The sequence below is a fragment of the Cyprinus carpio genome, chromosome A24, assembly GCF_018340385.1.
Source record: "Cyprinus carpio isolate SPL01 chromosome A24, ASM1834038v1, whole genome shotgun sequence".
NCBI classification, from domain to species: Eukaryota; Metazoa; Chordata; class Actinopteri; order Cypriniformes; family Cyprinidae; genus Cyprinus; species Cyprinus carpio.
The window spans coordinates 20,441,347-20,460,968 of record NC_056595.1 but is presented as its reverse complement, the minus strand read 5'-3'; the positions used below and the strand labels follow the sequence as shown (position 1 = coordinate 20,460,968).

General features: G+C 34.1%; 1 protein-coding gene across 1 annotated transcript; it reads left to right on the top strand.

The window, feature by feature from the left end:
* The first annotated feature begins 13,046 nt into the window (after positions 1-13,046).
* LOC109074647 (E3 ubiquitin-protein ligase DTX3L-like) lies at positions 13,047-18,925 on the top strand. Its single transcript, XM_019090656.2, has 5 exons — positions 13,047-13,168; positions 13,257-13,400; positions 15,276-15,451; positions 17,093-17,304; positions 18,510-18,925. Exons 2-5 carry the CDS (start codon positions 13,319-13,321, stop codon positions 18,577-18,579), a joined length of 540 nt encoding a protein of 179 aa, XP_018946201.1. The 5' UTR covers positions 13,047-13,168; positions 13,257-13,318; the 3' UTR covers positions 18,580-18,925.
* Positions 18,926-19,622: the final 697 nt, after the last annotated feature.

Genomic DNA, 19,622 nt, shown 5'->3' with positions numbered 1-19,622 from the left:
CTCCTTTGTCAGTGTGTTTTTGGCCTGTTTATACAAGACACTTTACTACTATTTACTATTACTAGTAAATTTCACAAACAAACAGCAAGTAACAATGAATAAAACAACACATTTAGATATATATTTTATATTTTTTAAAAACAATAAACAATAATCACAACTTACAAAATTGAAAAATATTAAAAACATTTTACTACCACCACTTATCAACAAATTAATAAAAGTATTTATTTCTTTAAAAAAATCTTACTGACCCCAAACTTTGAACAGTAGTATATTTATGAAATATTGACGTGTAAATATGTTTTGATAAACATAAATATTAAACTATACTACAATTAATTATTAAAATGTTACAGAATTTAGACATCACAAAAATAACAGTAAAATGTTACAGAATTTAGACATCACAACATTAACAGTATAAAAATGGATATTAATTGCTAAATATTGCTAAATATTATATTTAACAGTGTTATTAAATAACATTTAATAGTGTTTTTAAAGATTAAATATCAATGAGCTTTAGATTATGATTATGTAAAAATTATTTAAATTTAGGGTAAATGAGCATGCATAATTAAATATCCAAATATTTAATTGTAATTAAATAATTTAATAATTAATAAAATAAAAATATTAAATAACAAAAATAATTTAATAATTATAGGTAAGAAAAAAAAATCTCTAATAGCTTCTGAAACTTCTAAACCCCATAAAGACATTTGAAAAATAAAATGATCTTTATTTTGTTGACACTTCCCTACTGAAGCAGGAATTGTGGCATATGAAAGTACACATCAGTGTTTATTTTGTCAGTGTCTAGGGATATACTAGCATACAGATTTACATTTATTTATTTAGTAGACACTTTTATCCAAAACAATGAAGAACAATTGAAGAACACGGATGGCCTCAAACTTAATAGACACACAATTCCAGTTCCGACCAATTCTGGGTCTTCAAACAATGAAGTGAGCAGTGAGGAGAATTCCACATTAAACTCTATCCTTTATCTGCAGGGTTTGATTTCCAGACTAGCGAGTGTCTCTGGTGGTGTGTATGAATACCAAACAAGCCAGTGGCTGTGATGGCAGATGACCCTGTCTGAGCTAGATGGACTCTGAGATCTTAAAGCTCTGTTTGGAAAACAGTTTGGGCTGCTGACACTGTTGTCCCTGACAAAGCTCCAAGGAGGATAATTAAAAAACCCAACACGGAACCATCTCTGACAGCCTAAAATCCTCCTGGACTTTGACGGATCCACAGTGAAAAAACCAATATGTCCAATTACCTTTCCCTGCCCCACCCCCCACATCCCTCAGTCAAACTGAGACAGAGAGAGAGAGAAATGAGAGAAATGCATTTCAGTCCTCATCCTTAAAGCAATAGTTTACCCAAAAAATAAAATTCTGTCATTAATTACTCACTCTCATGTCGATCCAAACCCATAAGACCTTAATTCATCTTCGGAACACAAGTTAAGATATTTTTTGATGAAATCCGAGAGCTTTCTGACCCTGCATAGACAGCAATATAACTACCACCTTCAAGGCCCAGAAAGGTAGTAAGGACATCGCTAAAACAGTCCATGTGGCATCAGTGGTTCATCTATAATTTTATGAAGCTACGCAAAGAAATGTGCAAGAAAAAAAAAATAACTTTATTTAACAATTATTCTCTTCCCTGTCACTGTCCGCTGCCATCCAAGACAGAAATTTTGGAGAAAAAAAAATATATTACACTTCACGAACAGATTAGAGCTGCATAGTTACTTTTAAATAATTCAGCTATGTCTATTAAACCTTTGATTAGAACGATCACAACAGAACATTCAAATCTGTGTTCATGCTGCCAATGACCCAGAGGGAGCAAATGTCATGTGAATGATTGAAACGCCTTCACAAAAAGTCTTTACTATGGAAGCCTGTCTCCACCATGGGATTAAAATAAATGAATAAATATATGAACAAGCAAACAAAACAAAACAAAACAAAAAAATATTTAATTGCGATTTTTTGTAAGATTGTGATCCTACAATTCGAATTTTTCGTCATGCAGTTGCGAATTAAATGCAATTCTGAGTTAAATCTCACAATTCCTTCAAAATCTCTCTCTTGTATCTGCCACAGAATTAAAAATAAAAAGAAAGGTTTTAATATCACAATTCTGACATTTTCTTACAATTGCGAGTTTATATCGCAATTCTATTTTTTTCTTCAGAACTGCAAATTTTATCTCTTAAAGTCTGCATTGTGAGATAAAAAGTCGCAATTACCTTTTTTGTATTTTTTTATTTTTTTTTTTTATCCCATGCGGAAACAAGTCAACACAGTTATTTATGTGATAAATGATCACAGAAATAATAGGAAAAAGTTTAGTACGGATATACTGTAGCGATCAAAATAGCGTAAATCATCTTTTGAAAATTACTTTATGCTTCAAATAAAAATTGCGTCAATACACTGTTATGCCGGTAGGTGGCAACAAGTGACTGTTAAAAAAGCACTTGTCATTGAATCATCCATTCAAGAGATTCGGTACAGTAATGAAACAAGTGAAGTCATGGAATTATTCACTCATTTAAAAAAATCTTTTAAATTAAATAAATATTTTTAGATAGGCTGCAGGAATTAGCCTAGCTAACAGGGAACGTTGCCAGAATTTTGGCTAACGTTCTGGCAGGGCTCTTTCAACATTTTCCTAAAAAGTTTTTGTTAGATGTTTGTCTAACATTAAAAATGTTTTTACATTTTGTTCCCGTAATGTTTTCTCTAATGCTCACATAACCAAGAAAAAGTGCCTTTTTTTTTTGTTTTGTTTTGAGCATTCAGTTGTTAGCAAAATGTTCTTAGAACCTATTTTTGTTAGCTGGGAACATTTTAATAAATTAAATGTTATTTGCTTAGTTGTCATGATACAGTTTGTATTGATTCTCCTTTTTTTCCAGAATCATGCAGCTCTAATATAGATGTACTTTATGTAATTAATTTTATATTGTACATTTTAAAGATAACTTACAATTGAAAGCTCAAGGCCAGTATTGGACATGCACAGTGCAAACTTACCAGAATTCCCTATTGTATCACTGGCAGCACTGTCACAAGCAATGCATGCATTTGGGGAACATGAAGCCCTCTGATGCTTCGTAAACAACTGATTGTCTGTGGTGGCAGAGATCAGGACAGTACACACACATTAACACACACTGCCCCTCTCTTTTCTACCTTGATGTTATCAGTTGTGACAGTGCTGTGGAACTATTTGGATGGGGATGTGATACACGGCTCTCCATGCTTATCAAATCTCCCAGAGAGGAGACTATTAACTCAGAGCAAATTGTGCCATGTAGCTTAAAGGGGCTTGTCTGTTCCAATATCCCTAATATCTCTATTTGTTGTCGGAGTGTAAAGAAGTCTGCTGTGCTCTGTTAGGGTGAGTGATGGAAAAAGCACATTTGTCATGGCTTCTCTCTGAGTATACACTCTCTCTCTCTCTGTTTGTGTGTGTCTTGAGAAGCTATGGAAGCTGTTTCCGTCACGGAATAAAAAAAAAAAAAATTCTAAAATTCTAAAATATATAAACTCAGGATTATGAGATATAAACCCTAAATTCTGAAAAAAAAAAAAAATGAATTGTGTAACTCAGATTTCTGAAATTCTTTCTCACAATTCCGAGTTTATAGCTCAAAATTCAAAATATTTCTTGAAATTCTGACTTTTTTTCCCAGAATTCTGAGTTTATATCTCACAATTCTGACTTGTTTCTCAGAATTGCAAGAAAATAAGTTGAAATTGTGAGATACAAATTCAAAATTTAGAGATTTTTTTTTTTTATTCTTTTATGGAAATATTTTACATGGCACTTTCAGACAGTGTTAAAAATGTCAAAACCCTGCAGAAAATTTTCTACTCCAATTCAAAGTGTTACGGTATTTCCAAATGCTGGTTTTGAGGGAAACTCTGCGGAATAGATATAAACATGTAAAAATATGTTAATCAAAGCATTAACTTAAGTAAACTTTTAAAAAGAATTTTAAGAATGATTCTGTGGAAATCAATAAAAATATACAAAAGCTATTTCAAAATATTAATAAATACCATAATAGTGTATAAATTATGCTACAGTAACACTGAATATCACACGAGCAAGAGTTTTGTATTAATGCACAATGATGTTCAGATGCTGATATTCAGACCAACAGCATGATTGCAAGTTTGATATTGCTTTTTTACAACAGTTAATAGTTACTTACATTTCAGATTCAATATTGCAAGTTACTCTGTTTACTGATTCACTAACTTCAATAGATTCAAATTAAGCTAAAGGAGGATATATGATATATCTCATCAATTTCTCTATGTAACATACCAGTCTTTGCCTACATTTTAATTACATGAGCATGGTTGAAAAAGAAGTCAAAAAGTCAAAGAGCAGTTATTCTTCCTGGTAATGACAAGTTAACCAGACAAATAGGGAACATCTCAGCCTGATTTTACCCAATGCCAGACAGAAATTTTAAAGCACACACATGACAGACAGACAGACAGACAGACAGACAGAAAGACAGGTGTATGAATGTGTCTAGACTAAAAACACAGATCACAGGCCCTGAGACATCGATGTCCTGGTGGCTTTCTCGTTCCATGACTCGTCGCTTTGAGACAAGACATGTCAAATCACAGTCTCGCCATCACAAGCGCTCGTAGCGTATGTCCATCACAGCGGATGTGGGGTCAAACAGGAAACAAGCTGGCACCATGAACTAAAAACCAGTGCACAAGGCAGTCTTGGGAATAAAGTGAAATTTGGACAGGCTAGACAAGCCAATCAGGGGCCACACAACCCTAATGGGCTCCTGTTCCTATAGTCACCATGACAACACAGAGCCTGACACATTTACAATGACATGGTGCTTCAGTTCGGTCTTCTCTGACAGAAAGGAAGTGACAGAGAGGAAGACATTCTCATTGTTCCATCTCTCTTGCTTATCAGTGGAGCTAGTTATAACTGTGTCATGCTTCAACACAACCAAATCACCCAACTGAGCCAATCATAAGAGTCTAAAATATTCTGGAGCCAGAGGAAATGACATCATGTCAACATTAGAACGTGCACAGATCCCATCATTAGCAACTTCATCTTGAGCTGTGACATCAAAGGCAGAAGACAGGGAAAAACCCTTCCAACGAGCCTTCCAAAAAGGCATCTGCTATAATATTATGAGATATTAGCGATATATGTTGCAAAACATTCAATTTGATTAGAATATACAGAGTTTGCTGCACCGCTTGTCAGAAGTGGCACTCCCCACTGCTGAATCTTTAGTGCCATGGCAAAAGAAATCATATTTTAGTTGTGTATGTGAATTTGCAGACGGTGTTAAATTTGATGTAATAGAAGACTGTACAATGTGGAATGGCAAGAAACATCTTTCTGTTGAGTTTTCCTCACGGGCTACATGCGTAAACATCATAAAACGCGAAAAGTGTTTCTGAGCAAATGACTCGGTTCTTTTTATTGGATCAACATACAGCATGAACAAATGGCTAAATTATTCCTTAACAAATGACTCTTATGAGCATTTTTCTTTAAGTGAATGAAAATACAGCACAAACAAATGACTCAATTATTCCTGTACAAATGACTCTTATAAACTGGTTCTTTTTAGTGAATTAAAAACATACAGCATGACCAGGGTAACCTGATTCTGCAACAATTGAATCTTATGAACAATTCCTTTTTTTTTTTTTTTTTTTGTGTAGTCGGAATTCCGCAGCTGGTTTGTGAATCAAAAACATAAAGTGGGAGTGAATTTTTGATTATTGTTATTTTTTTTTTTAGATCAAGTATATTGTACAAACAACAGGACATATAAACAGGTATATTGAAAGAAAATATTAAATTACAGAAAATATTTCTGCATATTAAACTATTGTCTAGTTCATATAGTTTTAAGTTTTTACCTTTAAATATAGTTTCCAAAATATATTTTAATGTCAATTTTAAATTGTCCAAGCTTTCTGAATTCAAAACAATTTGAATTTATAAGTATGATACTGAACACATATAGTCATTAAATAAAAAAATAAAATAAATAAAAAACAACAACTAGATACACATACTACATTATCAGTTTCCATCGATAAACATTTGATCACATTAAAAATTAGAAACCGGTTTGAATCAGTGTGTTGATTTCTTTAATGAACTGAATTGATCAGACCTTTTACTGAATTGAACAACATCTGACTCACTGAACTGAACATTATGGACACCGTGTATTGACATAGACATTTGTTTGTGTCAGCAGACCTACTGTTACAGAATCTTCAAGCTGTAAGTCCAACTCACCATCCAGTAAAATAAAGATACATAAACAGATTGTTAAGAACATAGAAAGAAAAGGACATGAAGAGCGAGCGAGCGTTTAAGGGCAAATAACATCACCACTCCCCCCAGTTATCCTTCATTCTTCACTTATCCATGGAAAGATTGAAGTAAAGTCACTGGCAGAAGAAGAAGAAGATAAATCAATTGTGACATTTCTGGATGGAACGTTTTGCATTTAATTAGCGTGAGACACGCTGGAGAATGCTGAATTATCTGAAGACATGCCTGCGGAGAGCAGCAGTCAGGTTGTCTTTTTAAGATGCTCCGCGATCACTTATAAGGACGCACTGTCCATTTATTCTGTGCGTTCACTTAATTTCGCTCAACGGCTTCTTGTAAGGTGCCGGACATCTGATACCTAATTATTTGGCAGCTGTCTGAAGATGCTGGATCTTAGCAAAAGCCTTGATTCTGCAACAAAATACACTTTCCATCCTGAACGTCTGATATAGCTTAACCGGTTTAGCAGTTCTGATTAGCATAGGCTCGTCAGTCTGGTAGACAAGGCAAAGAGTTAGACAGTGGGAATGAAGTAAAGTTTCTTACCTTGGTTCAAACACTCTTGTGGGTAGATCGAAAACACCTCTCAAAACCGGCCTGGAACAATATTTGGCACCGAGGATGGATCATTACATGACCCCTCAGGCCTGCGAACAGAGAGAAATATTGACTTTGCGAGTCCCAATGGCCGTGTATCTTTGCTTGCTCTTCTTTGGTGTATAAGAACTATAGAGTCGGATAATAGGGGATCTGAAGCTTCCTGTAAAGGAGGTTTATTGATCACGACCGCGGTCATACCCCTATTTGTCCGGCTGATATTAAAAGCTTCCACCTCTCTATATTTAAAGGTTGATAAAAAATACATGGACTTTGGCAGTAATGGTTCATATAATAGAACTCAGATGATTAGGTCATCGTTTTAATGTGTGTGTACACAGAACGTCAGTGTATTTCCCTTCAGACGTATCCTTTACCCTGTTCATAAAGATGATATATATATATTGCCCTTTTGTGTACATTATTGTGCCAATAGGAAACAAACTGCGTTTATCTTGCCCTGTGAGAGTTCTCTCTCACTCTTTGTTTAATCTGAACTGTAGATTCAAACACACACACTTGTTCGGGTTATAGCTTCATGTCCTTAGCTCCTTCTCGGTCTCTTGTTGTGCATCTCTCTCTCTCTCTCTCTCTCTCTCTCTCTCTCTCTCTCTCTCTCTCTCTCTCTCTCTCTCTCTCTCTCTCTCTCTCTCTCTCTTTCTCATGAGCGGAACTGCACTGAGGGGGTCAATTGCTCTACAGCCAGTTTGTTAGCAGTGCATTCCTGACATGTGCTGCCCCAGACTAATACATCACAGCCATGTGGAGCAGTTCACACAGACCACAAGTACTGCCGTGTCTGAAAGTCACGAACTGTACACACTCCTGAAGCCTGAAATTCACACACTCGCTGTCATGAAACAGCCCTGATTCCTGCTTACTTTACAACACAAAGAATGAACACAGTGATACAATACCTATGCTAATGTGGGTATTTTTGGGCTGTCCAGTGCCCAAATTTACAATACATTATTATTATTATTATTATTATTATTATTATTATTGCAAAAATGCAAAATAACTACATAAAAACAAAGAAAGAAAGCTGAATTCCCCAAAATATTTATCTTCATCTGATTTCATGTTGGCAGTTTTACCTGAAGCTTAGCTCCAGAGATGTTTTCCAGATCTGAAGATGGTTCCTGGGGAAATGGACTAATTACTTAAAGTATAAAAAAAGTGTACAAGAGTTATCATTTATAAGATCTAAATTTATCATCTCTTATTTATGGAAAATTATTCTGTCCCTGCTGTATGCCATCTATGAATTGGAAAGACAATACAGAATATTCTGTTCATTCAGAATATTCAGTAGAATATTCAGTTTTCACTTACAAACTATATTACTGTAAGTCAGTATGCTATTCTGATCAGTAGCAGGGTTATTGTGATTAAATCCAAAACCATTGAAAAACACTTTTGTTATATGAAATTAAATAAATGTTAACTGAAATAAAATATATATATAAAAATTAACTTTTTTTATTGTAGCTATATAGTTGCAAAAACATCTCATTTTCTTTTAGTTTAACTTAATAAAAATTATTAAATTAATAAAAATTATGAAAAAAATATATAGACATATAAAAAACTAAAATAATAATAAAAAAATGCCAAAACCACAACAAAATTACTGAAACTTTAAAATGAAAATGAAAAATGTTAAAATATTCTCAAGTTGACCAAATTTCAAATTTTAAGGCGCCACAAACACTTAATTTTATAAGTTGTAACATCTTTTTTTTATATCTCAATGTAATATCTCAATGACTCTAAATTAACACTGATCTCTAGATATGCTCAGGTTCCTCCTTCAATGTAAATTGATTTTTCACCCCTTTTATAATCAGCCATGTGGAAATCATAATTTCATTCACTTAGGAAATTGCGTGATTTGCGTTATCATTCATCAGTACAGTATGATGTCAGAAGTGTTGCCCTCTTCAGTGTCCCACTGGATGTCTGCTCTCAGGCGAAGCAACGAGAGAGACAGAGCTAACATGCAGCTCTTGAGAAAAAGTGGAGATGAAGACAAACTCCAAATGTAGTTTCTATGATTCTGTTATATGACTATTAAAAGAGCAGCAGACTTGAGACAGGACACAGACAGATTAGGGGCTCAGAGCCAGTGGGCACGATGGGTTATGAAACTAGTACAGAACTCAGTGTTCATTGTTTGTTTGCGTGAATGACTGTCTCCATTGAGAAGCTTGTGTATTTTTCATGTGTCATATGCTGCGGAGATCAATGGGAGTAATTAATACATTTTGGTGTGCACCATTACACACGCTTTATAATCAACAAATGTTTTTTTTTTTTTTTGCATCACTTGACATGATCTTTGCTTTCACTGTTGTGATTCTTATATAAAAAGGTGTCTGTTCATCCCCAGACAGATGCAAACCAACAGGAGATTATCTTTGTCTTCCTCTTTTTCCTCCTCTTTATCTTTCTCTATCGTCAGTGCTTCTTCTCCAGCCCTCTGGGCCACAGTGATGAATAAAGATGGCTCATATAAGTTTCGATCACCATGGAAACGCAGCACTACCAGGATTTAAGAGAAAGAAGCTGACGCCCAAATCTGTGAGGAATGTTCCGGCACGCTCCATAGGAGCGCAGTACAGCTATGCCTCTCTCTCTCCTCCTGTGACAAAACACACTCTGTAACACTGCCATGCCGCCCAGAGGAAGTGTGCATGTGCTGTTGAGTTTTCTGAGGCGATAGAGGGATGGTGGTTTTTAGAAGAAGATGGAAGTGATGTGCTCTCAGGATAATTGTGGCTTTTAACTCTTGTACAGAAGAAGCAATAAAGGCTGGGAATGTGAGTCTTTCTCTTAAATGCATCATAATCTACACTTTGTCCACTCTTACAGTCACTTGCAAAAACATATTTCAAATAAATAGTAATAATATATATATATATATATATATATATATATATATATATATATATATATATATATATATATATATATATATATATATATATATATACCTGTAAAACTTTTATGTAATATAAAAAAAATATCTATTTTTCCAAGATATATTTTTTTATTTTTCCAAGATATGGCCAACATATTACATAAAAGTTTTAAAGGTACAGCAGCAAAAATTATGCATTTAAGGGTCAATCAGAGGGTGGAAAAAGTCATAAAAAGCTAAATAATATTTATTTTGCTACTAAAAACTTGAAATAAATAGAGAATAAATAGAGATTTTTCATAAATGAGAAATAATATATATATAGTTTAATTAAATGGTCTATGCATATTTTATACTTTTATGTACATATCTTAAAAGTTCTTAAAATAATAAAAATAAAATAAAAAAACCCACAAAAAATAATGTTTATTTTTGGTGCACAAACATATATAAAATTCAAAGTTATAGTAGCAAAAATGATTTATTTAATTGTAAGGGTCAAAGAGAAGGTAGATAAAGTAATGAAAAGCCAAATTATATTTAACTGGAGAATATTTTTTTTTTTTGCAACATTAAGTGATTTTATTATAAATCAGATATTATAACACACTATATAATATATATATAGAGATGTCTATAAAATGAGAATCAAATTAGTGGCCTATAAGAGGAATAACATATGAGTGTCTCTAGTTACTTTGAAAATGCATGCGAATATCAATATCATTAATCAGAGGTTTCTCTCTTTCCTGTTTCTGTGTGGGTGTGTGTGTATATGTGTGAATTATCTGGTTGATTAGCTCCTTGCACTTCTAATCAAGTCATCAAGACTCTATAATGCTCCTCAAAAAATTCATTGCTGAATTGAACATGTGTAATCAATATGTATGAGAAGAAAGAAAAAGTAGGGACTATTGTGTGTGTGCGCGCATATTTGTGACAGAGGCAGAAAAGACAGAATCTACACAAACAGAAAAAAAAAAAACTGTCACATAAAAAAATCCTGTTTGTTTTGCCTCAAAAAAAAAAAAAAAAACAAACAAAAAAAAACATAAGGAAACAGTAAACTTCTATTCAGTCTGCAGATCAGTAAGTCCTTCTCTCTGCTCACGTCTGTGGATTTATTGTGTGCTGAAAGCAGGAATTCTCAATCTCTCCTCAGCCTGAAGTCTTTGGTCTCATCTCCTCTCATCTCACTCTGAGCCTCTGCAGCAGATCCATGGCTTCATGTGCTGTCTGAGTGATATTTCTCTCCACGCTTCTGAGAATCAGACTACCTGCTTTTCTATCCTTCCTTTATTAAATAATACTTTATAGAGTTGGAAAACCCCCTCGGTGTGTCATAAGGAACAGATCTCTACAAACTTTGTGTCAAATATGTGGCCAATGAAACCCTATGTTTGGGAAGTTATACAGCAGAATACTCTCGAGCATTGTAAAAATAAAGATTCATTAGATCGTTTGAGATAGCTATATGAATGCAAGTATCCTAACATAACTTTGTAGGATTTTATACTTTAACCTCTACAGTATATGTTATTAATGGTAATTCAGTCCTGAAAGATCTGCACAGAAATAACAACCTTAACAAACTAATATCACTGCAGCACACAATCTCAATGAGTCATTCATTCAACCCATTAGTTCAAAAATGTTGAGTCCCTGAATCATTCAACTAAATGGTTCATTTAAATAATAAAAAATTTAAGTAGATATTTTATTATTATATCTACTTGCCAATTGTCTCATATTCTGGTAAAATGTTTAAAGGGGTCATATGACGTTGCTAAAAAAAGAACATTATTTTGTGTATTTGGTGTAATGAAATGTTTTTATGTGGTTTAAGGTTAAAAAACACATTATTTTCCTCATACTGTACATGATTGTTTCTCCTAAGTGCCCCGCCTTTCTGAAGCACGTAGATTTTTACAAAGCTCATCGTTCTGAAAAGCGAGGTGTGCTCTGATTAACCACAAACCCACTGCATCGATAATACAACAACAACTCAAGCTTGTGACAGAAATGTTACGCCGCCTACTATACTGTGATGCTGTTTGTCCTGGCGTGACGAGACAAAACCAATAAAACCGGTTAGAAATTAGGCATTTGTTGCATCCAATGGGGACATAATTACTGATTATAATGACTTATACTGTCTTTTGAGTCGTTGCGTTGCATCGCGCCGTGTAAACATAAAACCATGTATATATTTGCGATCGGAGAAATGACAAACAATAAGCACCACTCTACACTGCTCAAAACTCGCCTTTGAATCGTCAGTGGCAAATTCTTTAAATATGAAAACATACAGGCTGTGAGTCAGAACAGTCGGCAATGTAGGCTACTCTATGCAGGTTCAGGAAACAGTCCTCCGTAAAATGCGTTGCACACACAAATATTTGGTTTGAACTGTTCTGGAACAGTGTTTTCAAATACAACTTAACCACTGATTTTTAGTTGTGTCCTCTTTTGGAAGGCCAAACAAAGTAGTTTCGCTTTCGCAACGTAACACACAGCGTCTCCACGACAAGGCGGCAGCGGCAACAATACTACAGCGAGAATCAACGTTACGCCGACTTTCTTTGCGGAAACATTTGGACGGTGTTATGCAAATCTTCCCACATCGTGACGTAGACGTGGGGATGTATTTAAACGAGGCATTTTAGGAGGGCGTGGATAAGTCTTAACTCTTTAATAGAATATATCTTTGGGTTTGAGACTTTAGTCTTTGGAACTTCAGGGATCTTATCTATTCATGAACAGCTTGCAACACTCCAAAAAGAAAGGAAAACTTGAAATCGCATCATATGACCCCTTTAAAAATAAAATCAATGCTTTTAAAGCCCTTTATTACACTCTTAACAAAACTAACCCTATCAAATAATGTGAGTATCTGGCATCCGTAAATCATGAGGACACTCATACCATGCTAATAATGAACCAGATTAAATGTCTGTCATGATTTCACGTGCAAAGAAATTTACATTAAAAGTTTGTGAAGCATTCTGAATCCAAATGAAACAAAACAACATACCATGCTCATCTGCTCAAATCCTTTAAACCCCTCCCGTTCTTAACCAGCTGTCTCATCCAGAACAGGTTTAACTACACCTGCCTTTATTTCCTTATGTATGCCCTTATTTTGAGTTGATAATCTGTGAGCTATGAGAAAGATTCAAGCTCGTAGTCAGAGTGTGGATGAGCAGTTCACCCTTAAGAGCGAGAGCAGCAGGTGTGCATCCTAAAAGACATCAGGTATGCATACTGCAAATCAAATTTGTATACACCAAAAATGGTTTGATATAAACTGCATATGCTTATGTTATGTTTGTATCTATTTCAGCTTATTCTATTCAATGATCTGCAAACCTATGAAATCATTGCTCACTTAATTCAGAACTGATCATGGGAGCTTCACAGAGCAAGGATAAGATGCATTGCACCAGATACCTGAACGGAAAAGGTCCTCCACCGCTGACTGAGACAGGTGAATTTCTGAGCACTTTCTGTCAGTCACACCATTGGTCAATCTGACATACAGTAGGTTCATGACAAATGTTACACATGAATGAATGATAGGTGTTGCATTAGATAATAAAGTATGTAACCATATGTTTTTTATTTTACAAAAAAGAAAAGAAAAATGTATATATATATATATATATATATATATAATATATATATATATATATATATATATATATATATATATATATTTCTGTATTGTTTCATAGTGTAAACAGCTTCAGGGATTTTAATAGGAGTCTTTGAGAGTGCTCGAACTAGACTGTCAGTGAAAATGTTCTTGGATAATGTAAATGTTCTTTGCTCTCTTTCTGTACAATGAAAGTGTTATAATTAGCAGGGGCGGATTTAGTGATTTGGGGCCCCCAGGCAAAAAACAGGAATGGGGCCCTATACAATAAGCAATTGTCTACACATTGCAAGGTTGTTTAAATTCTAAACTAAAATACATTTATTTATTTTTTTATTTTAATTACAAATTTAAACTGAATTGTAGGAAATAATACATTTACATGCTTGAGGATTATTTCAACCAAACATGAAGCATGCCTGTGTAGAAAGTAACTGTGCATGAGTCCTCTACGTGGGTCCTTCACAGAAATGAGTGAGCACCATTTAAAACAATAAACATATAATATAGACTGTTGCTTAGTATTAAAATATAGCTTCAGATGCATTATATTTTCATTTGTAGGGCCCTATGAAATCCATTTTAATTGTTCCCAAGTTAAGTTCCAAAATCCCCGTTTTCAGTTTAACTTTTTCTGAATTCAGTTTTATTCATTTTATTGTTTTTTTTTTCTGTTTTAATTTTTCTGGATGGTTATATTACATTTTAATCAAAAAGCATGTCTAATTAATTGAAATCATAAAACTTGTTTAAGTGTAACAAAAAATTACATTATTAGGGCCCACATTCTGCTTTCAATTAACATTTTTCTGTATTCCATTTTAATGGTTTAATCAAAAACATCTAATTTATATACAAATCAAATGAAGACAAAACAAAAAACAAAAAAACATTAATCTATCTTTAATTGCAATGAAAATTAAATGAACCCGTTTTGTACAAAGTGCTACACAACCACGAGTCTGCACCATTCATTCCGTGACCATCCACGTTTCACAGTAAATAAATTTTTTATGAATGGATTCTGGAATTTTGTCCCTGTTTTCTGCATCGCAGAAATCATAGGGCCCTATTTTTGCTACAAGAAGCATGTTCAATGCAGGCGGTAATGAACTCCACAGCAACAACTTGTGCTTCCACGCTGAACACAATGCACGTTATATACTGTATAAAAAGCCTTTTAGGGGGACCTTGACTTTTGGGGGCCCAAGGCGGTTGCCTATCTTTGCCTAATGATTAAGTCCGCCTCTGATGATTAGTAGCCTAACTTGCAATGTTTTTATTCACATTAACTTTCAATGTTAAATTCACATTAAATATAAACATGACATGACACCCATATCTGTTAATTTAATAAACAGACAGGTTTTTTTATGCATAGTTAATAGATTACATTATTAGGTTACTTTGACCATCGCTCACTATAGATCAACATATCTATAAAGGTGAGAATCAAGATATTTCATGATAATTTAGTTAATGTGTTTGGGAATGTTTCAAATAAAAAGGAAAAAATTAATAAAACAAAAGTGCTGTTGTGGCTGTTGGCGTCACATGACAACCCCCCCCCCCCCCCCAACTCGTGTGCCCTCAAAAATAAAGAGTGCATGACGCCCCTGATGGACCTGTTAGTTAAAAATAATCAAAAATTAACTCAGGAAAGTGCAATTAGTTCTTTAGTGTGTTAGTGTCTGTTATATTTTATAGCTGTTCAAACAGAAGATCAAGGATCAAACAACCCCAAAAAGAATACACTGATAAAACAAGGAAACCAGCCAGACGGAGGGCAGATGAATTGGAAAATCGAAAGACGGAGTTTGCCGGGACATTCTGACTGTGACACAATTCAAATCTTCTTTTATTTTGATGATGGAATCCAGTCGGTGAGCTCATGATTTGCTCGTATCTTTTACTGTATCACTTTGACATTGTTTTAGTATCAAGGTGAATTGACACACCTTTTCAGTGCATCACTGACAACTCTAAAACATCTCAGTTATCTGTCTTTCTGCTCTGTGGAATCTTGTCCAGCCTGTTTCTCATTCACTTCCACGGAGCAAATGGAGACACTGACGGATGTGTGCTGATAACTACTGAATGCCTGAAGTGTTTGCTGCACTGTGCTTGAGCTTTCATACAGTGTCCATCAGATTTTTTTTTTTTTTTTTTAAATCAGATGAGATAAGTTGTGAATGTGAATGAAAAACAGCTTTACTATAGTCCCATCTAAGTTTTACTTTTGTTTTAGGCATGTAAATAAATGATTATAAATAATAAAATAAATAAAATACATTCTTACATCATTTGTAATACATAATTTATATAGAATATTATATTTTCTAAATAATTAAATTTAAATTAATTGTAAAGATATTTTTTTATATATATTTTTTATGACTGAAGGCGAGTATCACTGATACTACTGATGTCTCTAGGAAATAGTTTTGTTGTTGTTGTTGTTGTTTGTTGTTTTATTTTTGTTCTTATATTTAGCCATTGACTATAGCCATTCAGCATTACCAGCCTGATCTCACGACAATTCGTACATATTTTATGAGGTGGCTAATTCGTATGAATTTGTACAACCTCATTCGTACAAATTAATACGATTTTTGCTAAATCGTATGTATTTTACGAGTTGCACAATTCATATGAATTTGTATAAATGACCTACACCTAACCCCGCCCCTAAACCTACCCGTCACTGGGGTCTAGACAAATCGTACAAAATCGAATGAGCCACCTCGTAAAATACGTACGAATTGGTCGTGAGATAGTGTTGGCATTACAGTATAATTTAGAGCTATCAATTTTAACATTTATTAGACTTAATAAAAGTTATCAAACACTAAATTCTAAATTAAATATAGATGAATCTGTAAAGCTACAAAAGTTATTGATTTCCCCCTTTTTTAGTTTGTTCTTTGATTAACAGACATCACAGCAGCTGGGTTATTTGGTTATTTTGGCTGCTTTAAGAGTTGCTGCTGCTGAAAGTGATACGGATCTGACATGCATCATATTTTCTCACAACTCTTTACCTTTTCTGAATTCTTTCTAATAATATACAGTGCGCCGGCGCATTTGTGTGTGCAACTGAAGAGCAAGTGCTATGAGCACAGTATAACGGTTGACCGGACTGGAAAATTCGTTTTTTCTGATATATGGCTTGACAACATCTCATCTGAGCACAGTTCACTGTTGTTTACTGAACAACACTGCGGTGACCCACCCTAGCTCCACCCCTGCATTAATTGCATTAAATGTTTTTAACGTATTAAACTAAAAATAATTAATTGCATGGGTTAACGTGCTAATTTTGACAGTACTTATATATTTGATTTATAGACAAATATCACAAATTTGTTTCAAACATGTTACCTGCACAAGCACAGTGTGTTGTAGCATGTGCATTAACACCTAGACTGTGGCTCTGATACTTTTCTGTATCATTTTTGAATGAACATAGATTTATAACTTCATTTAAGTATGCAAGTGATCAACTAAAGTAACTCACCCTGCAGGGCAAGCATCCTCACCCAGCACACAACTACAAGGGCACCGAATTTGTGGCCTACCTGCCTCAGAACACCACAGGGACCAAAGTCCTCCGGCTATTGGAGCAGGCCTTCGAACACAAGCTGCTCTTCACTGTGGCGGCCAATAGCAGCGGTGAATACTGTGTGATGCCTGCAGATATACCTCTCAAGACTATGGACAGCGGGGGACCTGGAAGGTATGTAATAATTAGCGTGACAATACGGGCCATTTTTAAGGGACGCACCCTTGTCAGGATTTCTATATTGCCTAAAATATCCAGGTTTTGGCTGTTAGCACTGTGCAGATCAATCGTTGTACGACATTATTTCACAAGAGCTACAGAGAGCAGAGCTTTCAAATCGCTCTTGTTGTACTTTGGTGTAACAAAAACATTCATAAACAACAAAAACTCGAACGAACAAACACGTGCGCGTATTATCGTTTTCACCTTCTCCCGCGCAATGCGTCACGATTGGTCGATTATGTACAATACCTGCATGTTATTGGTCAAACTAATTTGGATGTTTTCGGCAATATAAAAATCATGGTCAGGACGTGTCCCGTATAAATGGCACATATGACCACGTTAATAATAATTATAATTGGAAATATAATATGAATTCCAAATAAAAGATCAGAGGTCACCACAGTTATTTTGAGTTCAAATATAAATAGTCAATTTTTAATTGAAAATTAAATGAATTAATTTTAACTGTATTTTTTTTCTACCCGCAATTTTTAAACTTGAAAATAAATATTTTTGAATTCCCCTATAGAAAGATAAAACATTTGTTTATTTTTTTAAATATGCTATATACAGATTTGTTCTACTGTAACCCAGATTCAAATATTTTATCGTTTTACACAAAATTAATTTTGTCTTTAACCAATGAAACATTTAACAATTAATTTTGTCTTTAAGGAAAAAAATAAAACAAGAATATAAATAATAAATATATATTATAACAGAAAGTATGTAATAATTCAATAAAATAATATTGAATTAAAATTCAATTAAATAAGAATAAATAAGAAGTAAAATAATTCAATTAAATGCTCTAGAATTTTTATTTTAAATATAATAATCTATTATAATATAATAACGTTCTATTGTTTTTGTTTGTTTGTTTGTTTTACAAAGGTTAATTTAAGTTAATTTGTGTTGAAAAACCATAATAAAAAAGTAATAACTATTTAAGTTCACATGTTAAACATTTAGGTTCACATGTTAATTTTGACAGACCTAAAAATACATTTTGTATCATCATGTTTCAGCTATTTACTCCCAAATTTTTTGCAGGCACTCCGGGGGTCCCCAGACTCCATTTTAGCTTAGTGCACCTTTTAATGTTAAAAAGGTTAAATAATAATCCAGTAATTGTCTCTCTCCTGTTGTGTCAGCTTGGGCTATCCAGATCCAACGTACTTGAAAACAGTGAAGAATAGTCTCAAGGTCAAAGGGATTAAATGAGAGAGGATGGATTATAATTACTATGACTGTTAATTCCCAACCTCATCACGACCCTGCGTGATCAAAATATGGATATGGATGTGGCATGATTACATGGATTTTGACATGTCCAAATCCACAGAACATGGTCAAGGCTGATCAGTTTGAGTTTATGAGGACCTGTATATGCCAGAAACTGAGTTGCAAAGATGCACATGGCAACTTGTGAGATGTAGTGTATTTTCTATTAAACAGAAGAGTTCTAGCATGAAGTAAGACGTTATTGTATACTCTGCAAGCCATTGCACAGTGTTTGTTTAAAGTGCTTTTAAATAATTTTAAATTATAATTAAAAAATAATTAAACCACTTTCTGGATTTTTTTCTTTATTTTTTTTAATAAACACCAGTAAATGTTCTTATTTGTATCTGTTATTTTAGGATTATTTATATGTTGTTTATGAATATTTTGAATTAGATTTGCTTTTGTCATTTTTAATATTTTTAATATTTCTATTTAGCTTTAATTTATTGTTCTTTCAGTTTTAGTTTACATCAACTTAATTTTTTTCTTCAGTTTTTCATCTATATTTTATTTTTCAGCTTTCAGTAAAAAAAAAAATGCTTTAATTGCTTTATAAATGAATAAAATAAAAAGGAATTCACCATTAAAGGCAGTGAGCATCGCATACTCTTCCCCACCTGCTCAGTCCGCACCGCCTGCCTGGTGAAGTCAACACATCCTCTGCATTATTTCCTCCGTGCCTGAAATGTGTCTGCACATTGCCGAGTGTGAACTTTCCCGGGCTGACGGTGGCCCTCTGTTCTCCTCAAACTGAATTACACACCAGGCTTCATACTCACAATAAAGAGTAATCGGATTGGCAGGCCCCATTAGAGAGGGCTCCGTCATCTCCAGGGGCGTTCTTAAACCACTTTCTCGTGGACGCTCCACCAGGAGTCATCCGTCCCGACTGTCAGCCTCCACCATGACTCTGACAGCTATCAAATCTGCTCCTGCCCCATCCTCCTTCAATCTGAGTGGCTCTCTGCTCCTCCGTCACA

Bases quoted from the DNA above. Each gene is read 5' to 3' on its own strand.
- LOC109074647 (XM_019090656.2), top strand. From the start codon at position 13,319: ATGGGAGCTTCACAGAGCAAGGATAAGATGCATTGCACCAGATACCTG. The intron at 15,452-17,092 runs GTGAGCTCATGA...CTCACCCTGCAG, and splicing joins TTGATGATGGAATCCAGTCG to GGCAAGCATCCTCACCCAGC. The intron at 17,305-18,509 runs GTATGTAATAAT...CTGTTGTGTCAG, and splicing joins GACAGCGGGGGACCTGGAAG to CTTGGGCTATCCAGATCCAA.